Source organism: Gouania willdenowi, chromosome 5 (genome assembly GCF_900634775.1).
Source record: "Gouania willdenowi chromosome 5, fGouWil2.1, whole genome shotgun sequence".
Classification (NCBI taxonomy): Eukaryota; Metazoa; Chordata; class Actinopteri; order Blenniiformes; family Gobiesocidae; genus Gouania; species Gouania willdenowi.
The window spans coordinates 18,833,930-18,860,463 of record NC_041048.1 but is presented as its reverse complement, the minus strand read 5'-3'; the positions used below and the strand labels follow the sequence as shown (position 1 = coordinate 18,860,463).

At 37.2% G+C, this 26,534-nt stretch overlaps 2 protein-coding genes across 3 annotated transcripts; one reads left to right on the top strand and one right to left on the bottom strand.

Moving 5' to 3' along the window:
- On the bottom strand, positions 1 to 17,557 carry LOC114463342 (S-adenosylhomocysteine hydrolase-like protein 1). The gene is made up of 17 exons (XM_028446845.1): positions 17,103 to 17,557; positions 9,864 to 9,975; positions 9,240 to 9,383; positions 8,443 to 8,543; positions 8,049 to 8,151; positions 7,392 to 7,486; positions 6,769 to 6,875; positions 6,566 to 6,682; positions 4,576 to 4,639; positions 4,330 to 4,418; positions 3,884 to 3,954; positions 3,691 to 3,785; positions 3,500 to 3,598; positions 2,413 to 2,481; positions 2,200 to 2,278; positions 463 to 583; positions 1 to 290 (listed from the first exon to the last, which is right to left on the bottom strand). The coding sequence occupies exons 1-17, from the start codon at positions 17,280 to 17,282 to the stop codon at positions 284 to 286; spliced, it is 1,653 nt and encodes a 550-aa protein (XP_028302646.1). The 5' UTR covers positions 17,283 to 17,557; the 3' UTR covers positions 1 to 283.
- Positions 17,558 to 20,536: 2,979 nt separating this feature from the next.
- Positions 20,537 to 24,545, top strand: srsf3b (serine and arginine rich splicing factor 3b). 2 transcript variants are annotated; one of them, XM_028447580.1, is made up of 6 exons: positions 20,537 to 20,670; positions 21,488 to 21,697; positions 21,776 to 21,916; positions 23,652 to 23,690; positions 23,827 to 23,913; positions 23,999 to 24,545. In XM_028447580.1, the coding sequence occupies exons 2-6, from the start codon at positions 21,495 to 21,497 to the stop codon at positions 24,024 to 24,026; spliced, it is 498 nt and encodes a 165-aa protein (XP_028303381.1). In that variant the 5' UTR covers positions 20,537 to 20,670; positions 21,488 to 21,494; the 3' UTR covers positions 24,027 to 24,545. The 2 variants fall into 2 exon arrangements, with proteins under 2 accessions (XP_028303381.1, XP_028303380.1); XM_028447579.1 differs by having other exon boundaries at positions 23,649 to 23,690.
- The last annotated feature ends 1,989 nt before the right edge of the window (positions 24,546 to 26,534 follow it).

Here is a 26,534-nt window from a genome sequence, read left to right as displayed (position 1 = left end):
TAATTTAGAAGCTGTTATTTATTCCAGCAGGCGAGAAAAAACATGCAAATAAAGTCTCAACAGAGTGAGTATTGTTTGATAAAGATTTGTCACAGACAGCTGGGTGCAATGTGCATCATTGGTAGGAAGCAGCAAGTGAAGCTAAACCTGCTATGACAACAGTAAACATTTCATCTGTGAAATGACAGAGGAGTAAAACAAAATACGATACAGAAATGTCTTTGTGTTTTGTTTAAAGATATCAGGAACTGTCCACTTCCAAATGAAACCCAAGGATTGGAGACTAATATCTGTAAATTAAGCAAATCAAGGTTTATTAAAAGCAAAGCACATACTGTATTTGCACTGTATCATTGTGAGATAGAAATGATAATTTTTTTACTTTATATACAGTAAGTGAACATTATTTGGGAACCCTAGTCTATAGCCTGATGATAGGACCTTTAGAAAGTGCAGACATACCTGTAGTAGTTTGGTTTGAACGGTCCGTTCTTATTCAGGCCCAGGTATTTGGCCTGCTCATCAGAGAGCTCCGTCAGGTGAGCGTCAAACGTGGCCAGATGCAAGCTAGCAACATATTCGTCTGAAATGTAACAACAGCGTTTGAACTACCCAACACACAGCTGTACAATCATTGCAATTATTAAAAATGTATGTCTCGCAAATGAGTCAGAATGAACTGAAGAAGTCTCGAAGTGTCTTTTTAAAAGCACGACCAACAAATTTCCTTAAGTGAGCCGTATCAGATAGACTCTTTACAACTATAGAGGCATATTATAAAAAATATGTGACATAAATATTGACAAAATAAAATGCATTTCTATTGGGTGAATAAAGGATTTAAACATTCTAAAATGTAAATGATCAAAAACAAATGGTTTATTAATATATTGCTTTCTTTCTTTCAGCAAATACAGGACAAACAAATGATTAAAAATAATGCCCATCTAAGGGGATTTACACTTAAGACCCTGTGGATCAGGGGTCACCAACACCAGTGGTCCGCGGGCACCAGGTGGGCCGTGCGGACCACTGGAGGGGCCCTCAGGCCTATTTTAACAGGAGCAGTTTCCACAAATGAGTGAATACTGCTCCTTAAATCTACAAAAATCTGATTTATTTGCTTAAATCTCACAAAGAAGAAAACAGATGTAGTCAGTGCTTTAGTAGAGTTACCGGTAAGTACTGTTGGACTTCATATAGTTTTTGTATTAAAAGAGGGGGTTATCGTGTTTTTATTCAAGCACATAGTACCATTCTATAGCATACTCAAATAACTATGCTACCCAAAATAGTTTGGGAAATGCAGCAAATATAAAAAATAATTTAAAATAAGTTTCCCTCTGTAGCAACACTATTCATGACGCTTTGATTTCGCCTCTGTCTCTTTAAGAATCTCCTTTCCTGTCTGACACGCCCATGAACACTCCCCCTTCAGTACACACACATGTATGCAGTTTACTTGTGTTTTTCTGTGTGTTTGGCTACTTTCTATGATGAACAGAGTCGACCGATTGACACACAGTTCTCTCTCAGGAAAATGGCTGCTGGCAGGAGATTTAAAAATTACTCAAAAATACGTGAATCACTCTGAGCAACGGAGGTATGTTTTGCAGGAAAAATTACTCACTAACATGATATAAAGCTTGAAAAAGTGATTTTTACCCCCCCTACCCCCCTTTAAATTAACCATCTTCACAGAAAGCAATGTTACAAATGTGTTTAAGTATATAGGATTTGGTGTTTGGATTGGGATGTTTAAAAAAAACAAACAAAAGGAGCGTTTTCTATATATAAAATAAATAGACATGATTGTTAAATTGTAAAAACATGTTTCTGTTAGTTAGCGGCCAATAAAATAGAAACATTATGATTTCATATGAAATGTTTTAGAAGTGGTCATTTAAAAATAAAATAATGGAATAAATTAAGAGAAATAAAGTGTTGCATGTTGAAACTTACCGTAAGTATTTCCTAACTTTTTAAGCTAATGCTAGTCATACTTCATTATCTTTCCCTCTAATTAAAGTGAATCTGTGAGATTTCGGTATTCAGATTATTCAGTAACTTTGAAGTAGCTTGTGGTTTCAGAAAGGTTGGTGACCCCTGCTGCAGATTTTCACTTCGGCCACTGAGTTGGTTGCATTTATCATTTGAACCTGTGAGTATCAAGCAGTGTTCTAATGTGTGAACACCCACCCATCTTTTTTGGAAGTAAGTAAACATCCTGCTTGTAACGTCCCTCTGGAGCGTTGTACAACTCAATGAGAGCCAGGGCCTGAGAACACATCACATATCAAAATGAATATGTATATTAATGATACAACAAAAATAAATGAATACAAATCATCAGATTAAAGACAATTACAAGACAGAACACATTAGAATGTTGAGAGATGAGAGAACTGTTACCTGAGTGGTGGCTGTAATGGACAGGACAAAAGTAGGGACAGTGGAGCAGCTGAGGTTCAGGAGTCGCCCCTGAAGAAAACACACAGCACTGAGTACTGAAGCTTTAAATGACAACCATGAAAAATATTTACTCTAAAGTTAAACATACTGAGAAAGTCTGTATAAGACAGTAAAACGATTCCAAACTGATCAACAACCCTCATTACTGCACAGAGATCTCACTGCCTCCATAACAAAAAGCTTCATTTATGACCATGCATCACCAATGTTGTGCAATATTAGGCTATAGTACAGTGTTTTTATACCTTGGGGTCGTGACCCCATGTGGTGTCACCTGGAATTAAAATGGGGTTTTCTGAAATGTCCAGGAATTGGTAAAAAAAAGATAAATTATTCTTTTTCAAATTAATACGACACACAATAAATATAAAACAACTGTATCTATACTATTTCTTCTCACACACACCCGGTCCAGAGAACAAATCACCCCCATTCTCCAACAGCTCCACTGGCTCCCTGTTTTATAATTGCGTTCACTGCAAGCTCCTCACCTACAACTCCCTCCATAACCTGGCCCCTCCCTACCCCACCAATCTCCTCCAACAACAGTGTCCCACCCGGGGAACGAGCCTTTGCTCCCGCCACCACCGCTCTTTGGAACTCATTCCCACAACCCATCAAGAATGCAGACTCATTACAGAACTTCAAAACACTCCTTAAAACCGACTTAAACAACGTGCTTTTCCTTAACCTTTTCTTTTACTTTTATTGTTTTAATGTATTATTATTTCAAATAAAATGCAGTATAAAATGATCTTGTCACTTTGTGCACTACTCCTGGCTACTCTGTAACTGTAACACACTTATTCAAACATGTTAAAAAAAAAACTAATTCTAGAGGAAAGAAAATGTCTCTGGGGTCGCCAGAAATTTGTGACCCAAAAAAGGTTGTGAACCTGTAGTATGTTTTACACTTGGTAATTCTTGCTTTTTGTCAAATGTCTCTAAACCTGTTTACTAATGCAACTAAGGACCTAACATTAAATGATATAATGGCAGGTTGAATGTGAAGGTAGTTGTGAGTCACCTCAGCTAGAAGGATCACTCTCTTTCCATCTGGCCAAATGACGTGATCCACCTGCGATCGCACTCGCTCCCACGTAAGCTCGGGGGTTCGCAGACTTGCCTGAATGGAGAGAGAAAAGATGTCCCTACTTTAGCCCGATGGGGGTAATTATTTAAAATCTATTACAAATAATAAGAACGTTGGTATTTTACCACATCTATCTCAGTGTTGGAGTGACCCATGTTGCAGACAATGGAGCCATTTTTCATTCTGTCCAGCTGATCTCTGGTTACCACGTTCTTATTTCCTACAGATGAGCACAATCACAACCTCAGCTCTGTTTATCATCTAAGCACAAGGCGGAATGTAGAAACACATGTATAGTGTTGGATTTATTGGAGGTACCAGTGCATGTGATGATGACATCGACAAGGCGAATAACCTCGTTCAGCTTAACCACTCTGAATCCATCCATGCTGGTTACACACAAGAGGAAAGAAGAGACACGAATGTTAATTAGGATAAGGCTCTTGTGATTTTTAGAGTCAAGCTACAACTTCAATGTTTCAGGATGAAAAGATATTGATAAAAAAATAAAATGAAAAAAAAATTCCAGTAATTTGTACTTTTTTATTTTTCTGCTGCCTTGTTTTATGTTAATATTCACACTAGTTAGTCACAACAAGATGATGGCCATGACAGTCAACAAAAACATATTCATGGACTAAAGCATCTCACATGATACCAGGAGACATGATGAGTAGATCATCAGTGATAAACACTTTCCCTGGCAGTGGTCTTAATTTAATAGATGATTGATTTAAGTTCTTATGCAGGATGTTGTCACTGACCAGGCCTGCAGGGCACAGATGGGATCGATCTCTGTGATGTACACAATGGCTCCCAATGCTTTTAGAGCAGCAGAACAACCTTTTCCAACCTGTCAACGACAAACAGTGGAATGTCATTGGGAACATGAGTATCTTAATAATTATATACTTAAAAAAAACCGAAAAAAAAAACCGAAAGGAACAGTCAAAGTCTTTTTTTCTCATCAGTTACAGGAGTGTAATTGGCAGAATAAACACCAGTCTCACCTCGCCATACCCACAGACAACAACCTGCTTCCCTCCAAACATGACATCTGTAGTTCTCTTCAAGCTGGACAGGAGTGAGACATAAAATAAGGATGTAAAAAAAAAAAAATAATAATTTGTGTCAAAGTTCAAACTGTTTAAGAGATAGATTTTGTGTCCGGACAGAATTAGCATTAGTGGATAATGTGTTAGCTTCAAAGTCCTTGTGCATTAAATCATTTATACATTAAATGTTACACTTGCTACAAAACAGACCAGTCCTTTGCAGAGAAGTAAACTAGGAAGAGCAGTGGTAAGGGTCAGAGGGGGGTTAAATAACAGTATGTGCAGATGTAGGTGAAAAAATACTAAGTCACTCATGTACTGCCATGGTGATACTTTAACAACAGGATAGAGAATGTAACTTCTGTTTTCCCAGATCTATTTGGGTCAATGTTTAAAAGGTTTGTATTTTGAACCCGACCAATGGGATGCATCTCAGGTCATCAATGACCAGGGCCTCATTTATAAAACTGTGCCTATGTAAGATCACTTCAGCTGGCGTACGCTAAAAACCAGGAAGTGCATACGCAAAAAAACTGTCAGACTTATAAACGCACGCTCGTCCCACACCTGTTTCCGTTTATATATGACAATCAACTCAAAAGCTGTCTCACGTGAAGAAACACCTTACTCCGCCCATATGGTGACTATAAAGGGTCCGGTGAACGCCCTTAATGAATATTCACTAATGCAAATTTTACGGTGGACCGAGGGGGAAAATGAGCAAATGTGAGGTTGAAGTATTAATTGTTGAGGTGGACACATGCAGGAGAGTGTAATTTGGTGACACAGTGCACGTTATCAATGATAGAAAGGCAGATCGCGTTGCGTTGCCTCAGAGCGTCAGAGTGTGACTGAGGTGAAAAAGAAATGGTCAGACATAGAAGTGGAGGAAATAGCACACTGGAGACAAAAAGCTGGAGGATCATTGGGGAACCCCTCTGTGTTATAAGGTGGAGGGGACATAGGTGCACTATATGCACCAGAAGCATGGAATTATATTGTATTTCCTTGTTTGAAATAATAAAAATGAACAGGTAGTAAAACACCTTTGGAACTATACATAATTCACAATATTTTATTTCAGGTAAAACCATATTTTTCATCAGTCCCAGGGTGTTTACTGGTTGGTGGTGCTGTAGCTGGGATGAGTGAAGCTACATCGGGGCATTTTTCAGGTATTCACAATAGACACTAGTCATACTCAACCGCCCCATGGTGCATTGCGAGCGAAACGTAAAATCGTCCTGGGACTGGCTTCAATTAAAAATCAAACAATTCCTTTTCAAAATAAAAGCATCTCTTCTTGTCTTCTATTAGTTGTTTAACTCTTTTGTAAATAGGGCTCTTGTTTTGAAATTAACCGGAAGTTTTGTCAGTAGCACAACAGCGGGTCTCCAAAAATCTCATAAATGTCAGCATGAAATGTGTTTCTGAGAGTGTTATGGATCAAATGACCACATGTTGATATTCTACTTGGTCACTTTTTCGCTTAAAATACTTTCATAACTTCCAAAGGTGGCGAATCAACAGATATTTAGCCTCAGTGTGCTTCAGGTTTTTAACGTAGTAGGTTCGAATTGCATCTTGGGAAACTTTGAAGTAGTCAAGATCAAGCTTCATTTGATGGCTAAACTTCATACGGTAAAAAAAAAAAACCCTACTTAAGGGACATCCATACTTATAATAAAAATGAGAAGCTCAAAGCCGCTAACTGCTTGGCTTGGATATATCAAAGTTGGTGTCCTTTCTTTAAACACACCTAAAATATTTAGTGTGTTTATGGAAAGTTAACTTCAAACACAAACAAGTTCCAATGGTATATTTCTTGCAGATCCTATTAGTCAACATAAAGCTATAAACAAACTGTACAACTGTTTATAAAGTTGGACTGGGTTCACTTCAAACTTTCCAAAAATTAAAATTCCTCAAAGCGAAGCTGACTCACCCATCCAGGATAGACTCTCTGCAGCAGTACAGATTGTCAAACTTCTGCTTGGTCACAGAGTCGTTGACGTTCATCGCTGGCACACACAGTTTTCCAGCTTTAGACAGCTGATACAACCTAGGATGAAGAGAAAGGAGGACCCACATGTGTTTGAATAGATCTATAAAAAGAAGTGTGCGTCTACTAAAAGAAGGGGAACTCGCCTGTGAACGCCGGTGACACTTTCTTCTACGATGCCTCTGATCTTCTTAAATACATTGGGGTATTTCTTATACATCCAATGCGTCAAGTCTCCTCCATCATCAAGAATCTTTAAGGGAAGGAGGATTTTTTACAAAAATATGTAAAACACTTCCTCAGTGGTTCCCAACCTTTTTCTTGTCATATCATATAATGATATGACAATATCATAATATAACGATATCTGACCACCCCAGAGACTTTCTATCTCTGAAATTTGTTTCTAATCATCTTTGTAATACCATGTTTCAAATACAAAGTGACTATATTTAATTGTAAACTAGCAATATATATATATATATATATATATATATATATATATATATATATATATACTGTTATGTGCATCACATAAAAAAAATACATGAATAGAAACATTTTTTAAACATTTAAAATATAAAAATGAAATTTTAATCAGTCACTTTTAATATTTTATTATTACTAGACATTTCAAAAGACCCCATTTATTCACTACCCTTAGTGAATGGACATTTGCATCGATTTTATCAAATAATAGAGGCAAAGCTTTAGTAAAGTGGGTTAGGGTTAAGATTGAGGTAAACTAATGTAGTAATTTTCTGCAAACCATATTGGGCTGCCAGCCCTCCGTGTTGACGCAACGATCAATGCACCACCAGAAATCATCCTCCGACTCCCCTTTCCAAGCAAACACAGCCACACCTGAAACATAACACAAGGTCAAAAACTAAAAAAAGTCACTTCTGCAGTGCATTAGGTTTAATCAACAACCCAGCTCGTAGAACAGAGTACGTACAGCAATAAGTCACTGAAAGCAAGACAGAGATGGAACCCTAAAGCCACATGAGCTCCAGTAAGCTGTGAATCACTGGGTCAGATCCTGAACCACCTACTGTGGAAATGCTTTAAGCATCCCATAGCAACTACACATTAAAGGTGTCAAACAGTGCTGTAAGTGAATCCTATTCAAATGTAACCTTGGCTTTATAAGATATAAAAGAAAAATATTTGCGTTAGTTAGTAACAGAGGAATGCATTATGACTACAAATGCAATCAAAAATGAAGTTGCTGTTTATGTTGGAGCTCCAGAATGCTTCAGTGTTCCTGCAGGTTACTAATCAGCAACTATTCAAGAGATGCCCACAAAGGAGTGAGGAATGGAAGCGAGGGGTCTATGAAGATGATTGGTTGTTGTTTGCAGTGATGACATAAAAGATGGAGGCTGTGACGACTCTAACAGCTAAAAGAAGACTCACAGCTTACCCAACTCTGACAGGGCTGCTGCCACTTCATTCTGGGTGGAGTAAATGTTACATGCAGTCCACCGACACTGAGCCCCGAGTGCCACTAAAGTCTCAATCAGCACCTAGAATAAAATCATTCATTGTTTAGTTTTGTTAGCTTCTTCTAATTGTATATGTTTTGAAAAAGAAAAAAGAGCTCAGATTATTTTTGTGTCTTGTAGATCTGTTAGTAAATTAAATAACAACATAAAGTACAAGAACTGCAAAACAGCACATTATATGATTAATGATTAAAACCAATTGCTAAATTAATTAATTACTAAATTAACTGTTTACTGCAGCCCAAAAAGGAAGGACACTTTATTTAAAAAACATTTTAAACTGCGAAGTTTGATATACTTTAATAAACTTACTGCGGTCTGTGCCGTGATGTGAGTGCAGCCTACGATTTTGGCTCCAGCCAGTGGTTTCTCACTCTGAGCCCTCTTCCTGAGGGAGATCAGTGCTGACATATCTGAAACCAGTGAAGAAAAAAAAGACTGTGATGGAAAGAATGTGACTGTTAAAAATAAAGCCTCAGCTACAAAATAAACAATTTGTTCTAGACCAGTGGTTCCCTATCTTTTTTGTCCCGTGTACCCCCTTCACATTTTTGTCAAATAATGTGTACCCACTCTTCATATCATAAGTACCCTCTCCATAATTTTGTGCGTTTTCATTTGTGGAATAGCTGGCTCTCCTAAAAACTTGTTCCCTAAGGCTTCCACTTAATCTACAAATTCAAAACAATGAGTGGAATTTAAAGCGGAATGTAACTACTTTTATGTGAATACTTCAACAGTAAGTAAATACTTTGTAAAACATAGCTAATTATTGTCTCCTATTGTCAGAAGTGTGATAAAACTGGCCTCTACAGCATAAAATAATTCTGTTTCAATAAATTACAAGAAAATAAAGTATTTTATTGGGCTATTTTACTGTTAGTTTGTGGTGAATTTGTAAACAAAAAACAAAAAAGAAGCATAAAAAGGAACTAGTAACATTTCCTTATTATTTTTAAATAAATTGTTAAATCTTTCCGAGTACATCTTATTTTCATTCTCAATGGATTGATATATCTTTGATACTATCCTGTACAAACAGAGATATCACAGAACTTATGTTTATGTGAAGCCTAAAAAATGAAAAGATGACCCTCCACATATCTCACCTTGCTGAGCAATCTCAATCTCACGACGACCAAATTCTGCCTGTTTGATGTTCTTGACACAGAAGTCTGTGCTGCTTTTACTGTTGGTTTGGGTTTTGTCTCGTGGGGAGGTCTCATCATCGGAGCTGTCTGTGCATGATGCAGCTGTGAAGTAAAAACAAGTTTTTATTCAAAGGAAAACAACAGCAACACTAAGCACTTAGTTTCAGATTGCGTCTGCTCCAATTATCTAAAGACTTGAAAATAAAAAGAGAATTATCACTCAGAATTTTAATGAAATCCAAATCTTTGAATTATTTTGTGTTTTATAAGAACTGGTACAGTGTCCGTTGGAAGTATGTATTCATGTGGGAGCATAAGTAGAGTTAAGTCAATTATGGCCAAATGAGTATGTGTTTGAAGGTTGGATGTACAAAGAGGTGTATATATTCTGCAGTGTTATAAAGGGGTATATTTGCGGGTGCAAAGTAAAATAGCGTGTGTGATTTCCCTGGTTTAATTATAGGGGACATGCGCATGATAAATTGATAAATAAAGTTTGCGCGCACGCACGCACACGCACGCAGACACACACACAATCAAATACTAAGCTTTATGAACATGAAATGAATACTTTTTCCTTACCGGAGCTGTAACTGTCTGTGGAGGACTGTGAGATGGAGCGGGATAAGGAGCGACGGCCTGCCTTAGTGGGAAACCTGCTGAACTCCTGTTTGTCCTCCACAAACTGGATTTGCTAAAATAAAAATATAAGAAATTTATAAAAATGCTTTTTTAAATAAAATACACACACATATATAAACATATACATGAAGGCTGCACGAATAATTCAAAAATTATTCAAAAAATTTAAAAACGTTTAATTATGAGTCTATCTCCCTTTACAAACTGTTGAAAAATAAGTTGCAAACACATTTAAAGTGATACATTCTTAAATGTCAATTTTGTGTGAGGTTTTTTTCCAATGCAAAGTTCTCTTTTTAAAAATGCTGAGGGATTCATTTTTGGATGGGCAGGTTGTTATTTTATCAATCCCACAGAGGATTTAACATTCTTTGTTAACGCTTTGCAGTTGCACTTTATTCCCAATACGTTGTTTTTACTTTTTCAATTAAAAGAAAATACTTGCAATGATTACATACGGTGGGGTTTTTTTTTTTAGGCAGTGGCTATCCGTACGGTTTCTGTATCAATATACCGACATTCTATTCGTACGCAATGCCCCTCATTGGCCAGTTTAGGTCACGTGACTAAGACTAAACCTAACCGTAATTGTAACCCTAACCTTAACCCTAACCCTAAAAATTGTTGCAATATAGGGTTATAACCTAACCCAAAGACGCTACGTACGTGTACTTTGGTAAATGTACCAATAGCACAAGGGGTTGTTCTTACAGCAACCGTACCAATAGACACATTCATTTTTCAAAATTGAGTTTTCAAAGTAAAAAATCGGGATTTTGTTTTGAGCTAAAATCGTGCAGCCTTAATATATATATATATATATATATATATATATATATAAATTATGATTTCATGTCTGCAGGGAGTTCATGTCGAGTGTTTTAGGCACTTAAAGGGAAGTGTTTTTATGTTTCACTTTACAACTGTGGAATTAGGATATCATAGATTGTGAATAAAGAGGAATAATTAGGTTTCCTGCTTAAAACATTTTGGGAAATATGACTGAAACCAGAAAGCTTGCTGTGCTCTGCAGCCAGAAATAGACGACTGGCTGCTCTCCAGCAGACATTACACCATTTTGGTTGATGTTCAAAGTTGTGCAACGCAGGCCAAATTTTGGGTCTCGATGACCCGATATGACTCCTGCTTGTGTAACATCAGTACACAATCTCTCCACTCTCCTGTAAGCTGTGCCACTAATAAAACTTCACAGTCCTGTCCACCTTTTTCTCTCTTACAACAGTGTAATAAACAATGATTGAAAGCCAAACCTCAACAGAAGTCATTTGGTTTCTGTGGAGGGGTAAGACTAACTTCTATTGCAAAAGTAACCATTAACAACCTTGTAACATTGCTTTTCTACACTCTAGAGAGCAGCAGTGGGAGAAATGTTCCAGAACAAAACAGGTAATGTGCTGCAAACAGAAGTTACTGTTCATCACATGCAGCGATGCATTCAGGTCTAACAGAAAATCTGAGATACCAACAAATCTGAGGCTGCAAACCTAAGGGAAAACACACTGTTATGTAAATACAATGGGAAAAATACATCTAATGTAACACAGAGTGACTTCGTCTCATCTTTTTTCTATATTGTAGACAGTAAAATTGTGGATTCAGTTTTTAATCAACAGTTACCTTCTGTATATGCAATAACTGCTGTATAATGATGCTATAACTGTGGATTATAGCATTATTTTATATCTAACATTTGATTAAAAAGCTAATTATTCACTAACCAATTAATTGTGAGTGACTAGCAAACTGCAGTAACAAACATGAGTATGCCATGCACACACACACACGTTTAGTTAAACTCATAAATAAAACATGAAATAATCTCATTTATGACCTAATAATAAAAGATTCCCTCATGATAACTCTTTATAATCACTGAGCAGCTGCTAGCTCACATCAATGTTGTGTTTAGCATTAGAAGTGTTTGAACAGGCTGCTGATAATCCTAATTTATGTATAGCCAAGTAGCCTAAATGTTCACACCTTGAACATAAACATTGTTCATTAAAATATGTGAAACAATGAAAAAAAAAAATTATACTGTATTTCAGCACTTTCCCGATTGTGCTACAACATGTGTACTGAGGAAATGAAAGCTTTAGAAAAGGGTTTTATTTTAAGCTTTAAAGAAGCACAAAACATAAATTGTTAGACGGGAATAAATCAACCTGGTAACATTTAACTGTTTTAATTCTGTAGGTTTAGGAGTTGTAATGAAATCCATTCACATACCAGTGAAAGTCTATGGCAACAGAACAATGTACGACTGTTTCCTTGAGATTAGGGCAACAAGACACCACATTTTTTTCTCGTGGACAGGACGGCATAGGTTTCAGAGGCCAAATTTGTGACTCAATGATTGTGTGTGTTTGTGTGTGTGTGTGTGTGTGTGTGTGTGTGTGTGTGTGTATATATATATATATATCAGGTTCTGTTTTACTATTTGATATCTGTTGGTATCTCTCTCCTGGGTCAAAGAATACCAATTTGTGGGGTTTTTTTTAGTGACTGTGACACATTACACCATTAAAATAGGTAGAGCAGTAGTGGTTACAGAAGTGGGCTTTTAACCAGGTCTAAATCTACTGTGGACCATCACTGTGGGACCGTGAGCATGTCCCCTCTACACCTAATTGCTTCCAGGACTCTCTTGAAGAAGACATTATTAATCTCAATGAGACTTTCCTGGTTAAATAAAGGTAAAAAAATGAATAAATAAATCAAAAAAATATAACCACTGATACTGTATCATGTCATCCAATGACTGGGTTGGCATAAAGGTCAGCCCAGAAACAGAAAGATATGAAACGTGACCAGGGCCAAACAAAAAACATAAACCTGAAAAACTTGACTCTTTGTATTCAGCTAAAAAAAACAGTTCTGCTGTTGATGTCTTTACCACACTGCAATACATTAGAAGTTGCACAACACAAACTTTGGTCCAGCCGCAAAGTAAACACTATTCACTGTGAAGCCACTGGAATAACTCTTCCTTGTTCCTGGAGAGTGTCAGATTATGTTTCTCTATGGTATGCCTATACTCAAGACTACATTATGCTTTTATTTATTTCTCTTTAACTCTCAACATGCTTAGATACTCTAGGTAAGATATTTTCAGCTCAACAGGAATATATAAATTTCTTTTACCAATATCAATATTGGGTTATCCCGATATCTTTTTGTATGATATATTGTCCCAATAGTAATAATGCAATAATAAGTCAAGATGAACTTTAATAAGTGCAACTTCATAACTACTACAAGTTAGAACTAGTAATGCACAATATTGGATTTTTTTGGCCGATATATTAGGTTCCCGTCTCAAAAAAATAACAGATACAAACATTCCTTTATTATTTCTTCTGCCATTTCCATTCTTAATTCCACTAAAAGAAGATAGTCCCCACACTCATCTATTAATTCCATTTCTTCACTGGATTTATTTGTCTGATTGTTTTTACGTTACCTTGTGTTTTTATTGGGTCAAATTGCACTGCTACATGTTTTTATCTTGTTCCATGTTATTATGTACTATGAATTATTATGTGTTTTAATGTGGCTTCAGGCCTGTATGTCTTTTATGCTCCCCATATCTTTGCACTCGGAATCGCCCCTATTTTGGGGAGAAAGTTGATTGATTGATGTCGATATTTCACAACTCATTTGGCCAAAAACTGATATTTTTCCCTTTGCACCTAATTGCAGAAATCCTCTAGTTTCTGTGGTGGAATCAACATATAGAAAAGCTGTGAATTATGTCACATCAGTAATCATTCCTTGCGTCACATTAATTCGTGACATTTGTTTTTAAACCAAACAAGAAAGATTTTTTCAGCCTATGCTACTTAAAACAGTTACTATTTAGTACCTACTCACATTTTATATTTCAGTGTTAAAACCAAGATCAAAGCATTCCGTGTCACAGCTACATTTGGAAATCGGTAAATTCAGTGAATAATTCCACTTTGAGATTGCCACATACCTCCATTAATTTTAAAGCACTACTGTAGTCTGTTAACCTAGCAAGCGCCAGATTAATGTGTAACCCCTCCCTCTAACTCGAGTTCAGGCAAAGGCAGGAACAGTACAAGATGGGTTCTGGCGTTTGTGAAAACCAGGAGAATCCATCTTGCAGGTAAGGTTAGCAGTCTGTAGCCCACACACTAAATGGAGGTGCTTAGTCTACGTATATGATGTCTATGAGTTTTATCAATTAAAGAATCCAATATAAAGAACCAATATACAGAACCAATCAGTCTGATATTGTGGCAAACTGGACGTTAACCAGTACTCAATTTTAAAGCCGATATCGGCCGACATGGATAACAGGCCGATAATATCTAGTTCTAACCAATTTAAAACTCAGACTCGAAACAAAGTAGAATTTCTCCTAAAAGATTAGTTTTCGACACGTTAACCTATCAGGTACTGAAATGTTGGGGTGACTCTTCCCCTTCAGAAGCTTTCTACTATCAGTCAGCGCTGAAGCTCATCTCACTTTACCCAGTGCAGGGTACATCCTGGACAGATCACAGTGCAAGCTCCATTACAGAGCATGCTAAATATTGTTTGCTCACATTTGATGCTGATCTTTGCTTCCTATGGGAAAACTGAAGTAGAAAGAGAGTTAAACCTTATTTCTATGTGAGTGGAAATATCAAAATTCAACTGCAATTGAATGTGCTAAAGATACTTTACAGTCATGCAACTGAAATTACTATCCTCTTTTCAAAGACTGGTCCAACAGGAATAAAATGAAAGTCACAGGTTAAACAATAATTATGTTCTCATAAATTATACATTGTGATTTTGGCAAATCCATCACAAATTGAGATTTAGATTTTTTCGCAGCACATGTTAAAAGACCAACTTCATTGGCTTTCTTTCATCATATACAGTTAACCAATGACATACGTTTCCATGATCATGGAAAAAGGACAAAGATAACGGAATTAATTTCCTGGAACAGAAATTGCAATATTTTATTCATGTATTAATTCAATATTTTTCCATTTATTTAAACAAAATGATGGAAATAGCAATACAGCACAGACCAAACCCTTGCATGTTCTGTACAATAGCATGGATTTCCACGATTTACATTATTTATTTCCCATAAAACATGTGGCTGAATGTCTAGCAAGTGTAACAAACAGATAGACATGTCATATTATGGGTAAAATCTCGGGCTACGTAATCTTGCCCACGTTTGGAACAATTTCGGGAAGTTTAATAGCGAGTAAGGACATCTGATTAGTAGGTGTGGGATAATACACCGAGTTAACAATAATATACGATAAAAAATAATTGCACAAAGCAATTTATTTATTTTTTTCCATAAAGACAACAGGACAAAATAGCATTTAAAAAAATAACAACACTTTTTTTAAACCCTGGACATAAATACATAATTATGGGTATGACAAACCGTAACAATCTGATGTGTAGTTGATTGATTTTATTTTTTTTTTATCTAACCCCAGCGATACCACTCCTACCCTAGATCAGCAATTCTCAACTGGTGGGTCGGGACCCAAAAGTGGGTTGCGGACCTGTAATGGGTGGGTCACCAACAGCTGGTCAAAAATAAACAAATACTTAATGTCTATCATGTTGGACTAGCCTTTTATTTTGAAAGAAACTTCTTTTGACAGGCATGCTGTGAACTGTACATGTTGCACAGGAAAATATATAGATGTATGATTTTAAAAAGATTGTATATGTGTTTTCAACAGATGTTTTTCAAAAACTAAATTTGGTTGGTTGAATTCTAAAAAAAGAGTGGGTCACGATTTAATGACCATGGTGAAATGTGGGTTCCAGGGTGAGACCAGTTGAGAACCCCTGTCCTAGATGTTACATCTTGTGACATTTTATTATCATATCATATATCATCCTATCATCCTTTACTAATTAGGCAAAGCCAATGATTGAGGAGTATTATTGTCCTTCAGTTGCTAGCTGGCAATGAGAGAAATGATTTTAAAACATTTAACTGGTTTAAAATCTACCACAGTAAAACCCCTGTATAAATCAGTTAACTGGTGACTTTTTAATGAGCCTGATTCATGATCAGCGTTAGAACCATTAGGTGAATGTGCTACAGCTCTAGTTTGATGGTGACGGGGGTCATTTATTTATTGAAGGTTACAAGCCTTGCAAATCATCTTATTGTGGAATAGATCGCCAACAAGGGGTGTGACAGTACCCCTTAAGGGTACGTGAACAGATTGAAGGAAATGCATTTCAACATTTATCAATATAATTTTGAAGGTGTCTTTGTAGTTTTTTAGGGGAAACGTGACATATGCACGAAGTCAATCATTTGTGAAAACACGTTACATGTCTCACTTCAAAATCCCCAACTGTGGAATAAAAACACAAATTATGGGTTAAATTCTGAGTCACTGTTTCCCAAGATAAGTAGTTCCCAACCTTTTTTTCATTATATAACAACTTACCCCTTGTTTTGTTGCGTTTTTTTATGTCATCTTGCCCAAAACTTTGCCTGTGACTACTCAAACAGTTATTTCATTTTATTATCTGATGTTTTGCCTATTAGAGATTATTACTTTGCCTTTACTTGTGTCTTTAGGGAGTAATGCTACGAATTTTAATTGTTGAGCTGGGAAAATAGTCACATTGATGATTACAGAATTTAAATCAGCTATTCTCAACCGGTGGTTTCGGGACCCAAAAGTGGGTCGCGGTCCTGCACTGGGAGGGTCGCGGACAGCTGGTCTAACCTGTTTGTCTCCCAGGTTAGACTTGTCTTTTATTTTGGAAGACACTTTTCTTTTGACAGGCATGCCGTGAAACGCATGTTGCACAGGAATATGCAGCGACAGGAATTGTCTGTTGTTGCGATTTTATTGATAAAAGTTCACGCTAATACACAGCAGCTAGTTTGTGTTACACCACATTACAGTATAGAATCTATTTGTGGCCGGTGGTGTCTCCTGTTTGAGTTTTGTTTGTATATTTCATTATGTTTTTATGGGGTATTAAATAGTGTGCTCATTTGTTTTTATGTCATTTAGGCAGTGGGTTTTAAGCAAATAATGTGATCATTCCTGTCAGCTGAAAGAAGTGAGCACCTCGTGTATCGTGGAGGTTACGTGTTACTGTGGCTGGTGTTGTACAAACAGTATGAGCTCCTACCTTCTTCACAGGCTTGTGAGTGGGCACCGCGCTGAACACACTCGACAGCTCTCCCATCGTCACTTCGCTGTTCTTGCTGACGGTCATGGCAGAGTATTTTTCCGCCACATTCTCGCTCTCTTTCACCTCTTTGCTAGCCTGTTTCACCTCCGCCTTTGATTCTCCGGTCGACTCCGACATATTAGCAAACGGCTGTCAGACGAACAGAACAGAAACAGGAACCGTTCGGGTCGCTCCAGCTGACGTGCTGCTACAGCTAATTAGCTCGTCTACGGCACAGAGACTGTCATATGACGAATGTTTAGAGATAATGAAACTATGACAGCTCCGCTGTTGTGTTTGCAAATGGATATTTTGGTGGGTTTAGTGGCGCAGACCGAGCAGCAGTTTTCAGGAGGACTCAGCTGTCACCTGCCCGTGTATCTCAGTGGGCGTGTCCAACAGGCTGAGGGACGCACTGCACACTGATGCGTTCATGGAGGGTGGGAAAACAGCACTGATACCCTTTGGCAAGCGTTTGTCGTAAATGTATTTCATTTCCTGAGCATTTATTAAATGCACACAATATATGCAAGGAAGGCCAGTCATCATCAGTGTATGTTTTGGTCATCGGACTTTCTATTCAGTAAAGGATATTATAAAACAAAACAAAAAATAGTGGTTATTTGATTCAAAATTTAGGATTGAAATTCAAGGTCAAGAATGGATTAACAAAAGTTGTAAATTTGGTTGATTTTGATTTTTGTTCTTAAAAACAAAGTGTCACCGGAAGTTGCCGTTTTCAAAATAAGAGCGCGTATATGGACTGTGCTGTGTTTAGTAGAGTCAAATAAAGTAGAGTGACTATTGATCCCGTTGTGGGGAAATTTAATGTTTACTGTACTGTATAAAAATAAATATAATTGAAAATATAAATAGAAAAACATATATAAAAAGTATAAAGAATATAGGTATAGTTCTGGCAAAAGTGTGCAAAAATACATGACTTCTACTTGATTGTTTCTGGCTAAAATGTCTTTGGAACCTTATTCTGATGTGATTTTTGACATGGCAACACAAGGCATTTCATCTGCAGAAATGATTCCTGCATGTATATCACATCAAAGTGAGAGTGAAAGAGGTTTTTCTGCAATCATGTCCAGCGGAGACACACTTTTTCAATGTTTCGGAAAAAAAAACAAGTACTGATCCACGACCATCACTTTCTGTTACACAGCGCAGAAATTGAGAGATGAGGGGAAAAAACAGGCATTTTTTGTTTGTTTTCTAATATTTCAATATTATGATAAAAAAAAAACGTGAAAATCCACCAGTTTTGTTTGTCCCTTCTTGACAATTATTAAAAAAAAAAAAAAAAAAAAAAAAAAAAAAAAAACGCCTTACATTTTTATGTTAAATTTTGAATTGTAAGATGAAAAAAAAAAATCCAATGACCAAAACATACATTGACTCTAAGGGTAAAACAATAAGTCACAGATTCCAAAACTTCTGAAAAAACAGGTATATTAGAATAATTACAGATCTCTATCACATGACAAACCGAAGGCTTGTGGACCATATTCAGCTTGTAAGAGTCAGAGTGTCCAATCCAGCAGTCAGAATGAATTGCATTGATCATGGGTATAAATCCTGATGGTGTCCTCCCAACTTTCTCTTTCATACTCCATGATAGATACAGTTAGTGTCTCTCTGCTTCTATGGCATTCTGCAGTGCTGATCAATAGCACAACCACTGAAAGCATGTTTGTGGAAGCAGGGAAAACTTTAAAACATGCACGATTTTGGCCCTGGAGGACATATTTACTGTGCCCTTTTGAATGATTTTTTTGTTTGACATATTTTGTTTGAATATGTTAAGTTCTAAAGACCAACACACTCTAAATTTACTCAGGTGGCAACAGCAAAAATCAAAGAGAAGAATAAACATTAAACATTTATCGACAAAGCAAGGAATCTCTGTCTGTGTGTGTGTCTATTCCTCAAATATCTCTGTGAATCAGGCTCAGATTGACCTGAGACTTTCAACATGGCTGCTTGGTTCAAGGGTGTGCAACGTCAGATTTGTTTGGACTGCAATGATACCGTTCATAAATTATTTCATAAAATTGTCCTAAATTCATCTTTGTAGAACAGCTCGATGTTGACAGGCTGTCATGGTAACTCAAGATAAGTGAAAAGCTGTGTAGAATAGAGTGACTGCACAAAGGGCTTTTAACAACAACTAAAGTGGGTCTAGCCCTGTGATGGACTGGCACCCTGTCCAGGGTGTACCCCCGCCCAGCACCCTATGAGAGCACCGGCAGACCCCCGCGACCCTGATAAATGGGAATAAGGGGGTATGAAAATGGATGGATGGAAAGTGGGTCTAATATTTGTAATTATTGACCAGCAGGTGTCCTCAGTGAGCAAAGTTTGTAACTAAAGTGAGTATGTGAGTGAGTGTGTGTGATTCAGAAATCAATTTGCATTAGGAATTGAGTGTTTACAAGGTAATTTTAAAGAGGATTTTACTTTTATTCTGAATTAAACAGGAATTAAAGCTTCTAGCTACTTAACATTCCACTTTTCCATAGAAAGACATACTTCTTACGGGCACTGCACTAGTATGATTAAATGGTTTTAATGCTGCCTTGTGCCTCACCACAAAAGATCAGTTAGCTCCCAAGCTATCTTAATCTTTGTTTGCTTCTTGTACAAAAACCCATTTGATTGTATTAACTGTGGTTTAGCTATACTGATTTTTAGGCCTGTGATTACCTTACCCCAACTTTTCTCACAAGAAAACTATAATTGGTTCCTTTGTCATGCTGAATAAGCAAGAGAAGATAAATACACACCTTTGATGTTTTTGCCTCTGCTGAAATTAAATATATTATCAACCCTATTTCAAAGTTTGAAATTGATTGAGATTTGGAAAGTAAATTTGCAGGTGTTTCAATCATTTCCTTTTTTTATATTTGAAAAATCCATTCAATTTTAATGTTAGCAAATTTAAGACTCAAGTATACTATATACATACAAGTTTTGGTTGTTCAGAGAAAAATAAGTCTACCTAAGGAAATCCAAACACCAGATAACAAGCGCTCCACACACGAAAAGTTCCTGGATCTACCGAGCGGAGTAAAACTTCAGACTTCAGAATTAAACAATATAACGCTACAATAATTTTATATGCAAAGTGAGTTTCGGAGAGTCTTTTTGACAAGTTTCATGACCAAGAGGGGCTGCAACACAGAGATGATTGCTTTGATGTATCCCTACAAGTTATTTCATAAGGAAAGCATTAAATACATCTACATTTTAAAATCATGCATTTATCTTGCATTTTGAATTGCATTAAAAAGCAAGTGTATAAATTGTATAAGCGTGTGTATGTAGAAGTTTTTTCAGGCAGTAGTTGTTGATTTCGTAGGACAATGGAGGGAAACTGTGTCGTCAATTTAAGCCCCGCCCCCTCGGCCATCACATGTAAGCAGGCGTGTTTTCCGCTTCGCCATTTTCCTCAGAAGACACGGAGAAGGCTGTACTGCGAGCGCAGATTGTTCGGGGCTTTCGATAAATATAAACGGTAAGGTGTGATTTAAATATTTGATGTTTCGTTGTAGTGCTTATTTTCAGGATGAATTCACGAGCCTAGAAGTTTCTTTATTGCTAACAAGTAGCAGCTTTGTGGCGCCGTGTAAAAGCAGGCCGCAGCGGCAGCCATTTTGACTACAAGCCAATATCGAGATACAGATATATAGATACATAAGTCACATTCAGAACCAAACAATATGTTGTGGAGCACGTATTGTTAAAACCGCGTTTCAGGTTTGACTTGCACAATTGTTTCAGGGGTTAGCGGTCGCTGCTACTGCTATACGTTATTGTTAGCTTCAGGTGCTAGTCAGCCAGAGAGTAGGCCATGTTTCATTGTTGCTCTTTGAACATTGCAATTGTTGCAGTAAAAATGTTTGCATTTATAACTGCAGCTTTAATAACTTTGTCTCATTTAAATACGACTTAAGTATTTTAGACATGATTCAGCTTATACGCAATGTTTGAGCTAGTTTTTTTTTTTATAGTTTCAATCTGTACTCGCTATTAAAATACATCAATACACCGTTTTTCCAATAAAGCATGCAACTCTCAAAATGCATACGATTTATCTATCAAATTAAAAAAAAAAAAAAAATTGTATTGGCATACTTGGATTAAAGGGCCATTCTGATGTTCATAATTTGTTTACATATTTTAAATGTCGCTAATGTGCAGATTTTGATGTTTGTTTTAAACTATCCTTAGTGCTCTGGAAAAAAGTTGTATAATAAAGTCAAAGCAGATGCAAAGTCCATATTTATTACCCAAGATTAACAAAGTGCTTTATATATGTTGCGTGTTCACAGATAAGTCATGCATCGGGACTGTCCCCTCGACTGCAAAGTCTATGTTGGAAACTTGGGCAACAATGGCAACAAAACAGAGTTGGAGAGGTCATTTGGCTACTATGGGCCGCTACGCAGCGTCTGGGTGGCCAGGAACCCCCCAGGCTTCGCCTTTGTAGAGTTTGAAGATCCCAGAGATGCAACTGATGCTGTGCGTGAGCTTGATGGAAGGTATGCATTGAACAGAGCACACTCCACTGTTGGGTCTTTTCACATTGTGTCTAATCCCGAGTTTTCTTTTTCTTATAGGACATTATGTGGTTGTCGGGTGCGAGTAGAGCTGTCCAATGGTGAGAAGCGCAGCCGTGCTCGGGGTGCCCCTCCATCATGGGGCAGACGCCCACGTGATCGGGATGATTACAGACGTCGTAGCCCGCCACCCAGGCGAAGGTATCATGTCACAGTGAACTTTTGTCAATGCAATCTATATTTACACCATCATAATTTTTGGCTGCCTGAAGTGTTTAATCCACAGTCTATGTAGTGGTGATTAACTGGTTTTGTAGGTGTCTCTAGTTATCAAACTATTCAACTTTTGGCTTTTGGTAGTGAAAACAATTTGCAAAATCCAAAAAGCAAATGTAGTAATGCCAATGAATTTAGGGCTGTGGAGAAATATGCAATTTAAGGGATGTATTATCAAAAGGCATCTGAAATGTAATATAATGAATTCAGATGTTGTGTTTTTAGATCTGTGCAGAATGTGCACTGTCCAAAAATCTTAATTGAAGCTAACATTTCATAGCAGTGATAAAGGAACTTCCTATCTTGGAATAGGTGTTTAGGTTTGATGGGGGTTTTGTGATGCAAATTTTCTTTTGCTTTTTATTTTTCGTCTATATTAATAAGAATGAAACCCGTTGCAGAGCCACCACCATGCCTCTTCTCACCACCCTCTGAGTCAATCAACTAGCCTTCTTTCAGCATCATGTGACTGCTGACCATCGTGCCCCATTCAGCTTGGCTGGTGCTGTCACATGACCCAGGCACGGCCAATCGACAGGTTGCACCAGCCCATTGGTTCCTCAGCATGCCGTTCTCAACCTCCTCCTCCTTCAACCTTAACCCAAACGGCAGCGGCCCACCACACATTCCTGACCAATCAGCGTATTGCGTTTCCAAATGTCTACAGCCTACCTGCAGCAGCCTTCGGCTAACCAATTAAAGCAGGAAAAAAGCCACAGCCAGCCCCCATCTGCCTGTCATCTAATCACCTTGCATCATCTGGCTACTCCTATTCAGCCAATTCTACCTACCCGGCCTACAGCCTGCCTTCCTTTCGTCATTACTAGCTTGTTGAAAACCAAAAATACTAGTAAGTTTTCCTGCTTCATTCAGTACACTGCTGATAACAATTTTGAAAGTGAAGAGACCCCTGGTTTGAACAGGTTGTTTTCTTTCTTTAAAACATCCACAATTCAATATTTTTAGAGTTCTTGTTTAAAATAAGAATGATCCTCCACCAAATGTCTGGGTACTAACATATTCAGCAATATGGATCATAAATCAACGGCATATGTTTTGGAGTCCTAAGCAGAATAAACTTTTTATCTTTTTTTCAAGGAGTTTTTTGGTGCTTCTAAAATATAATAGCCTTTTTAATCTTTATGTCGGATGGTTTGGAAATTGCTATTAGCCATATTTATGATAATTTGTTAGTGCAGTCTACAACCTTCATAAAGATGGCAGATTGTCACTTGAAAGCTAGAGCACAGTAAAATGTTAAATACCCTGTAATATAAAAGCTGCTAATTTACATTTAGTTATTGCCAAGACTTGATCCTTTATGCTAACCTGCTCTGTGAGCTCAAAACTCACCTGAGCAAAACATGATCTAAACTAAGGGAGTGTTTAATGTAAAGTGATTCAGGTGAGGAATAATTGCAGCTCGCCTGCCATCTTTATGTGCCATGTCATTGTGATCCCCCCCCCCACCATCCCCTTTTTAGCCGTCGTTACGAGACAAATGCAGTGTACAGTATTTGTTTTGAGTTACTGAGACAAACAAAAGGTTTTGGTGAAGGATCCCAATCTAAAAAATAGAAAGGCAAACCTAATGTGGAGTTAAGGCTGTAAAGTGCACATGTTTCTGTTGTTGACATTACTGTATTTCACCCCCAAGCAGATCTCCACGCAGGAGAAGCTTCAGTCGCAGCCGTAGCAGGTTTGTCCCTTATTGCTATCTTCACACTGAAGTGACACATTTTTATCTCCTGTGTTGGTTTTTATAATAAATGTGGGGGTTTTTGTAATGAAATGCTGGCACACAAATGAGTTAAATTTCTGCTTTTTATGTGCAGGTCGTTCTCCAGGGAAAGGAGGAGGGAGAGGTCCCTCTCCAGGGATAGGAACCACAAACCTTCACGCTCCTTCTCTCGGTCAAGAAGGTACGGATCAGTTTGTAGATCTAAAAAAGTGTGTACGTTTTATAAGTTCTGGGACTCACTGTTGTTTTATTGTCCTTTCCCACAGCCGCTCCAGGTCCAATGATCGAAAATAGAAGAGCGAACATCTGATGCAAAGGAGTCTTTGTGTAGGCTTTGATGCATCATAAGATGGACTTTAAGATTGATGGATTTCTTTTTGTTTTGTTTTTTTTAATCGAGCGTTTTAGTGTCCCTCCCTTTTTCTTGTAATGAACATTTTCAAGTATAATGTGTTGGTACATATAGCTCGCCTGCATCACCTCAAGCCACTGTCATGTCAGGAGTGTATGCCACCTAGCATTCCAGTTCACAAGTTAATCTCTTTGAGCTTTGGTTTTTGTGCTTAAATGTACCGTGATTTTTGTCATTGTGCAAGTAGTTTTTCAATTGTAATAAATACCATCATTTCTTTACAAAGATGAAAAGATAAAACTTTCAAGATATTCTCCTTTTCATTGTATGAATCATATGGTAGTACGATTGTTTGGATGTCGACGAGGATGCAAATGGTGGAACTACAGTGCTGAAAGTTTCATTGTTTTTTTGGAGGAATTTTGTAAATTTACTCTATTAAAACATTTGTTTTGAGATCCGCGAGTCTCTTCACTCTCTCTTTTTTTAAAAAATGTTTTCTATCTACAAATCTTGTTTTTATGGTGCAATGTTTTATCAAATATTGAAAGTATAGTCATGAAGTTGTGTAGATGAGAGGAAGCCAGAGGGCATGGAGAAAATCATGTCAGACTTCAGTAATTAAGAAATGCAAAACTATTACATCACTTAATGCTATGCGTTTCACTGACATGTACCATGGTTGTTAGCTTTAGAATTGAATTATCTTGGAATCATAACTGAAATATTTACTGTTCTGTATTCTATGGTAGATGTGTGTAATATCAAATAACAGTTGTGATTTACACTAAGACTGAAAGACTTGGCATGACTGCCTCCATATGTTGAAAATAGAGCTTGTGATTAGACTTCAGGCACTGATGGTGAGGGTTGAGCCTGTTCACACGGACCCCACCATCCTGAATCCCGCCCCGTCCTTGGCGGGTCCCCCAAAGTCAAGCACTGAGTTCACGTGAACCGGCATAATACATGCGGAGCCTTCTCAAATCTGCGCGCGCTTTTTTCCCAGCTACACGGACCCCGTGACGTCACTGAGCAAATGAGTCACGGTCTCTATGGAGACAGCTCCCGCGCTGAAGGAGCCCGGGAATCAAGTGATAAACCTGCGGTATTTCTACCCACTGTTCTGTAACTCAGTGGGTTTAGAAACACTAGTGACAAAACAAGAATAAACTGTCTGGCTTGTCTAATTTTACACTTCATATATTTATACAATTGAAGAATTTATCAATTTTAAATATATTCATCCATCCAGCCATTTTCTGACCCCCTTGCTACTTTTTCAGGGTAGTGGGGAACATAAGTGCGTAGTAGGCCTATGTCTTAATTTATAGATGGGTAAAAAGTTACTTTTTTTCCTAAAGCAGACATGTTTATTGAATATTTTCATTTGTTAATGATTGAAAATGTGAAATTCAGGCAGTTTGATAGATTAAGAATTTGTATTTCAGTTTGTAATTGATTGATCTTTATATTTCATATCAAATGGATTTTTTATTTTATTTTTTTTACTGAAAGTAAGTGTGCATGCTATTTGGTTCTCCATCGCCTTGATAAGAACGCACCACAATGCAAGATTGTTGAACCTAATAAATCAGATATTTTACTGTTTTTATGTAGTGAGTCCATTTGGTCTGAAGCCCTTCAAACATTTCTTTTTGCTCTTTGAAGGAAAATGATGGTTTTTACATGATGTAAACCTCCTATCAATCCATTCCTCAATTGTTGAAGAGTTACCTATTAACCCTTTTCTCATTTTGACTGGCCAGTCTCATTGTGAGCTGAAGACGGGCTCTAGAAGACACCCGCAACCCTGAGTGTATGATGAAGCAGCTATTAAGAAGGACGGATGGATTTTAAAAGCTGGTCAAAAATCAGATAATGTTCTCGTACTGTGAAGTCCATTTTAAAACAAGGAGCAGTATATTTAGGAAACCATTAACTTGAATATTCCCTTTTTTTGCTCACAATTTTTAATTTTTTACGTGACATGAAATGACTATTATTGGTGTTGATGTCAAATGAGGCTATGAATAACTGTTTTTATAGATTTATTTATGACATTTGTTGACACTGCCTCACAATATTAAGTTTGAATGCAATGTAAAAACATGCAAAAAAAAGTATGAAATCAGGACGGGGGGGCTTTTTCACACCACTGTGTGGTGTGGTGTCAAAATAATAAGTATAATACATAATATTGTCTTTTAAAAAGGATTTTTGCGTGTCGAGATTTGTTGCATTTAGTATATTTTTAGCATGCTGTTTAGTTTATAAAGTTCTTGCTTGTGTTAATGATTAGCAAAATGTTCTTACAAAGTCCCACTTCATTTGGTACCAATCAAACATTGGATCACAAATGCTACTAAAGCATGAATTGGTTGATGCACACAATGGGCTAAACATTGGGGGTCTGCTGCAGATAATCACTGTGCAGTTGTCTCAGAGAT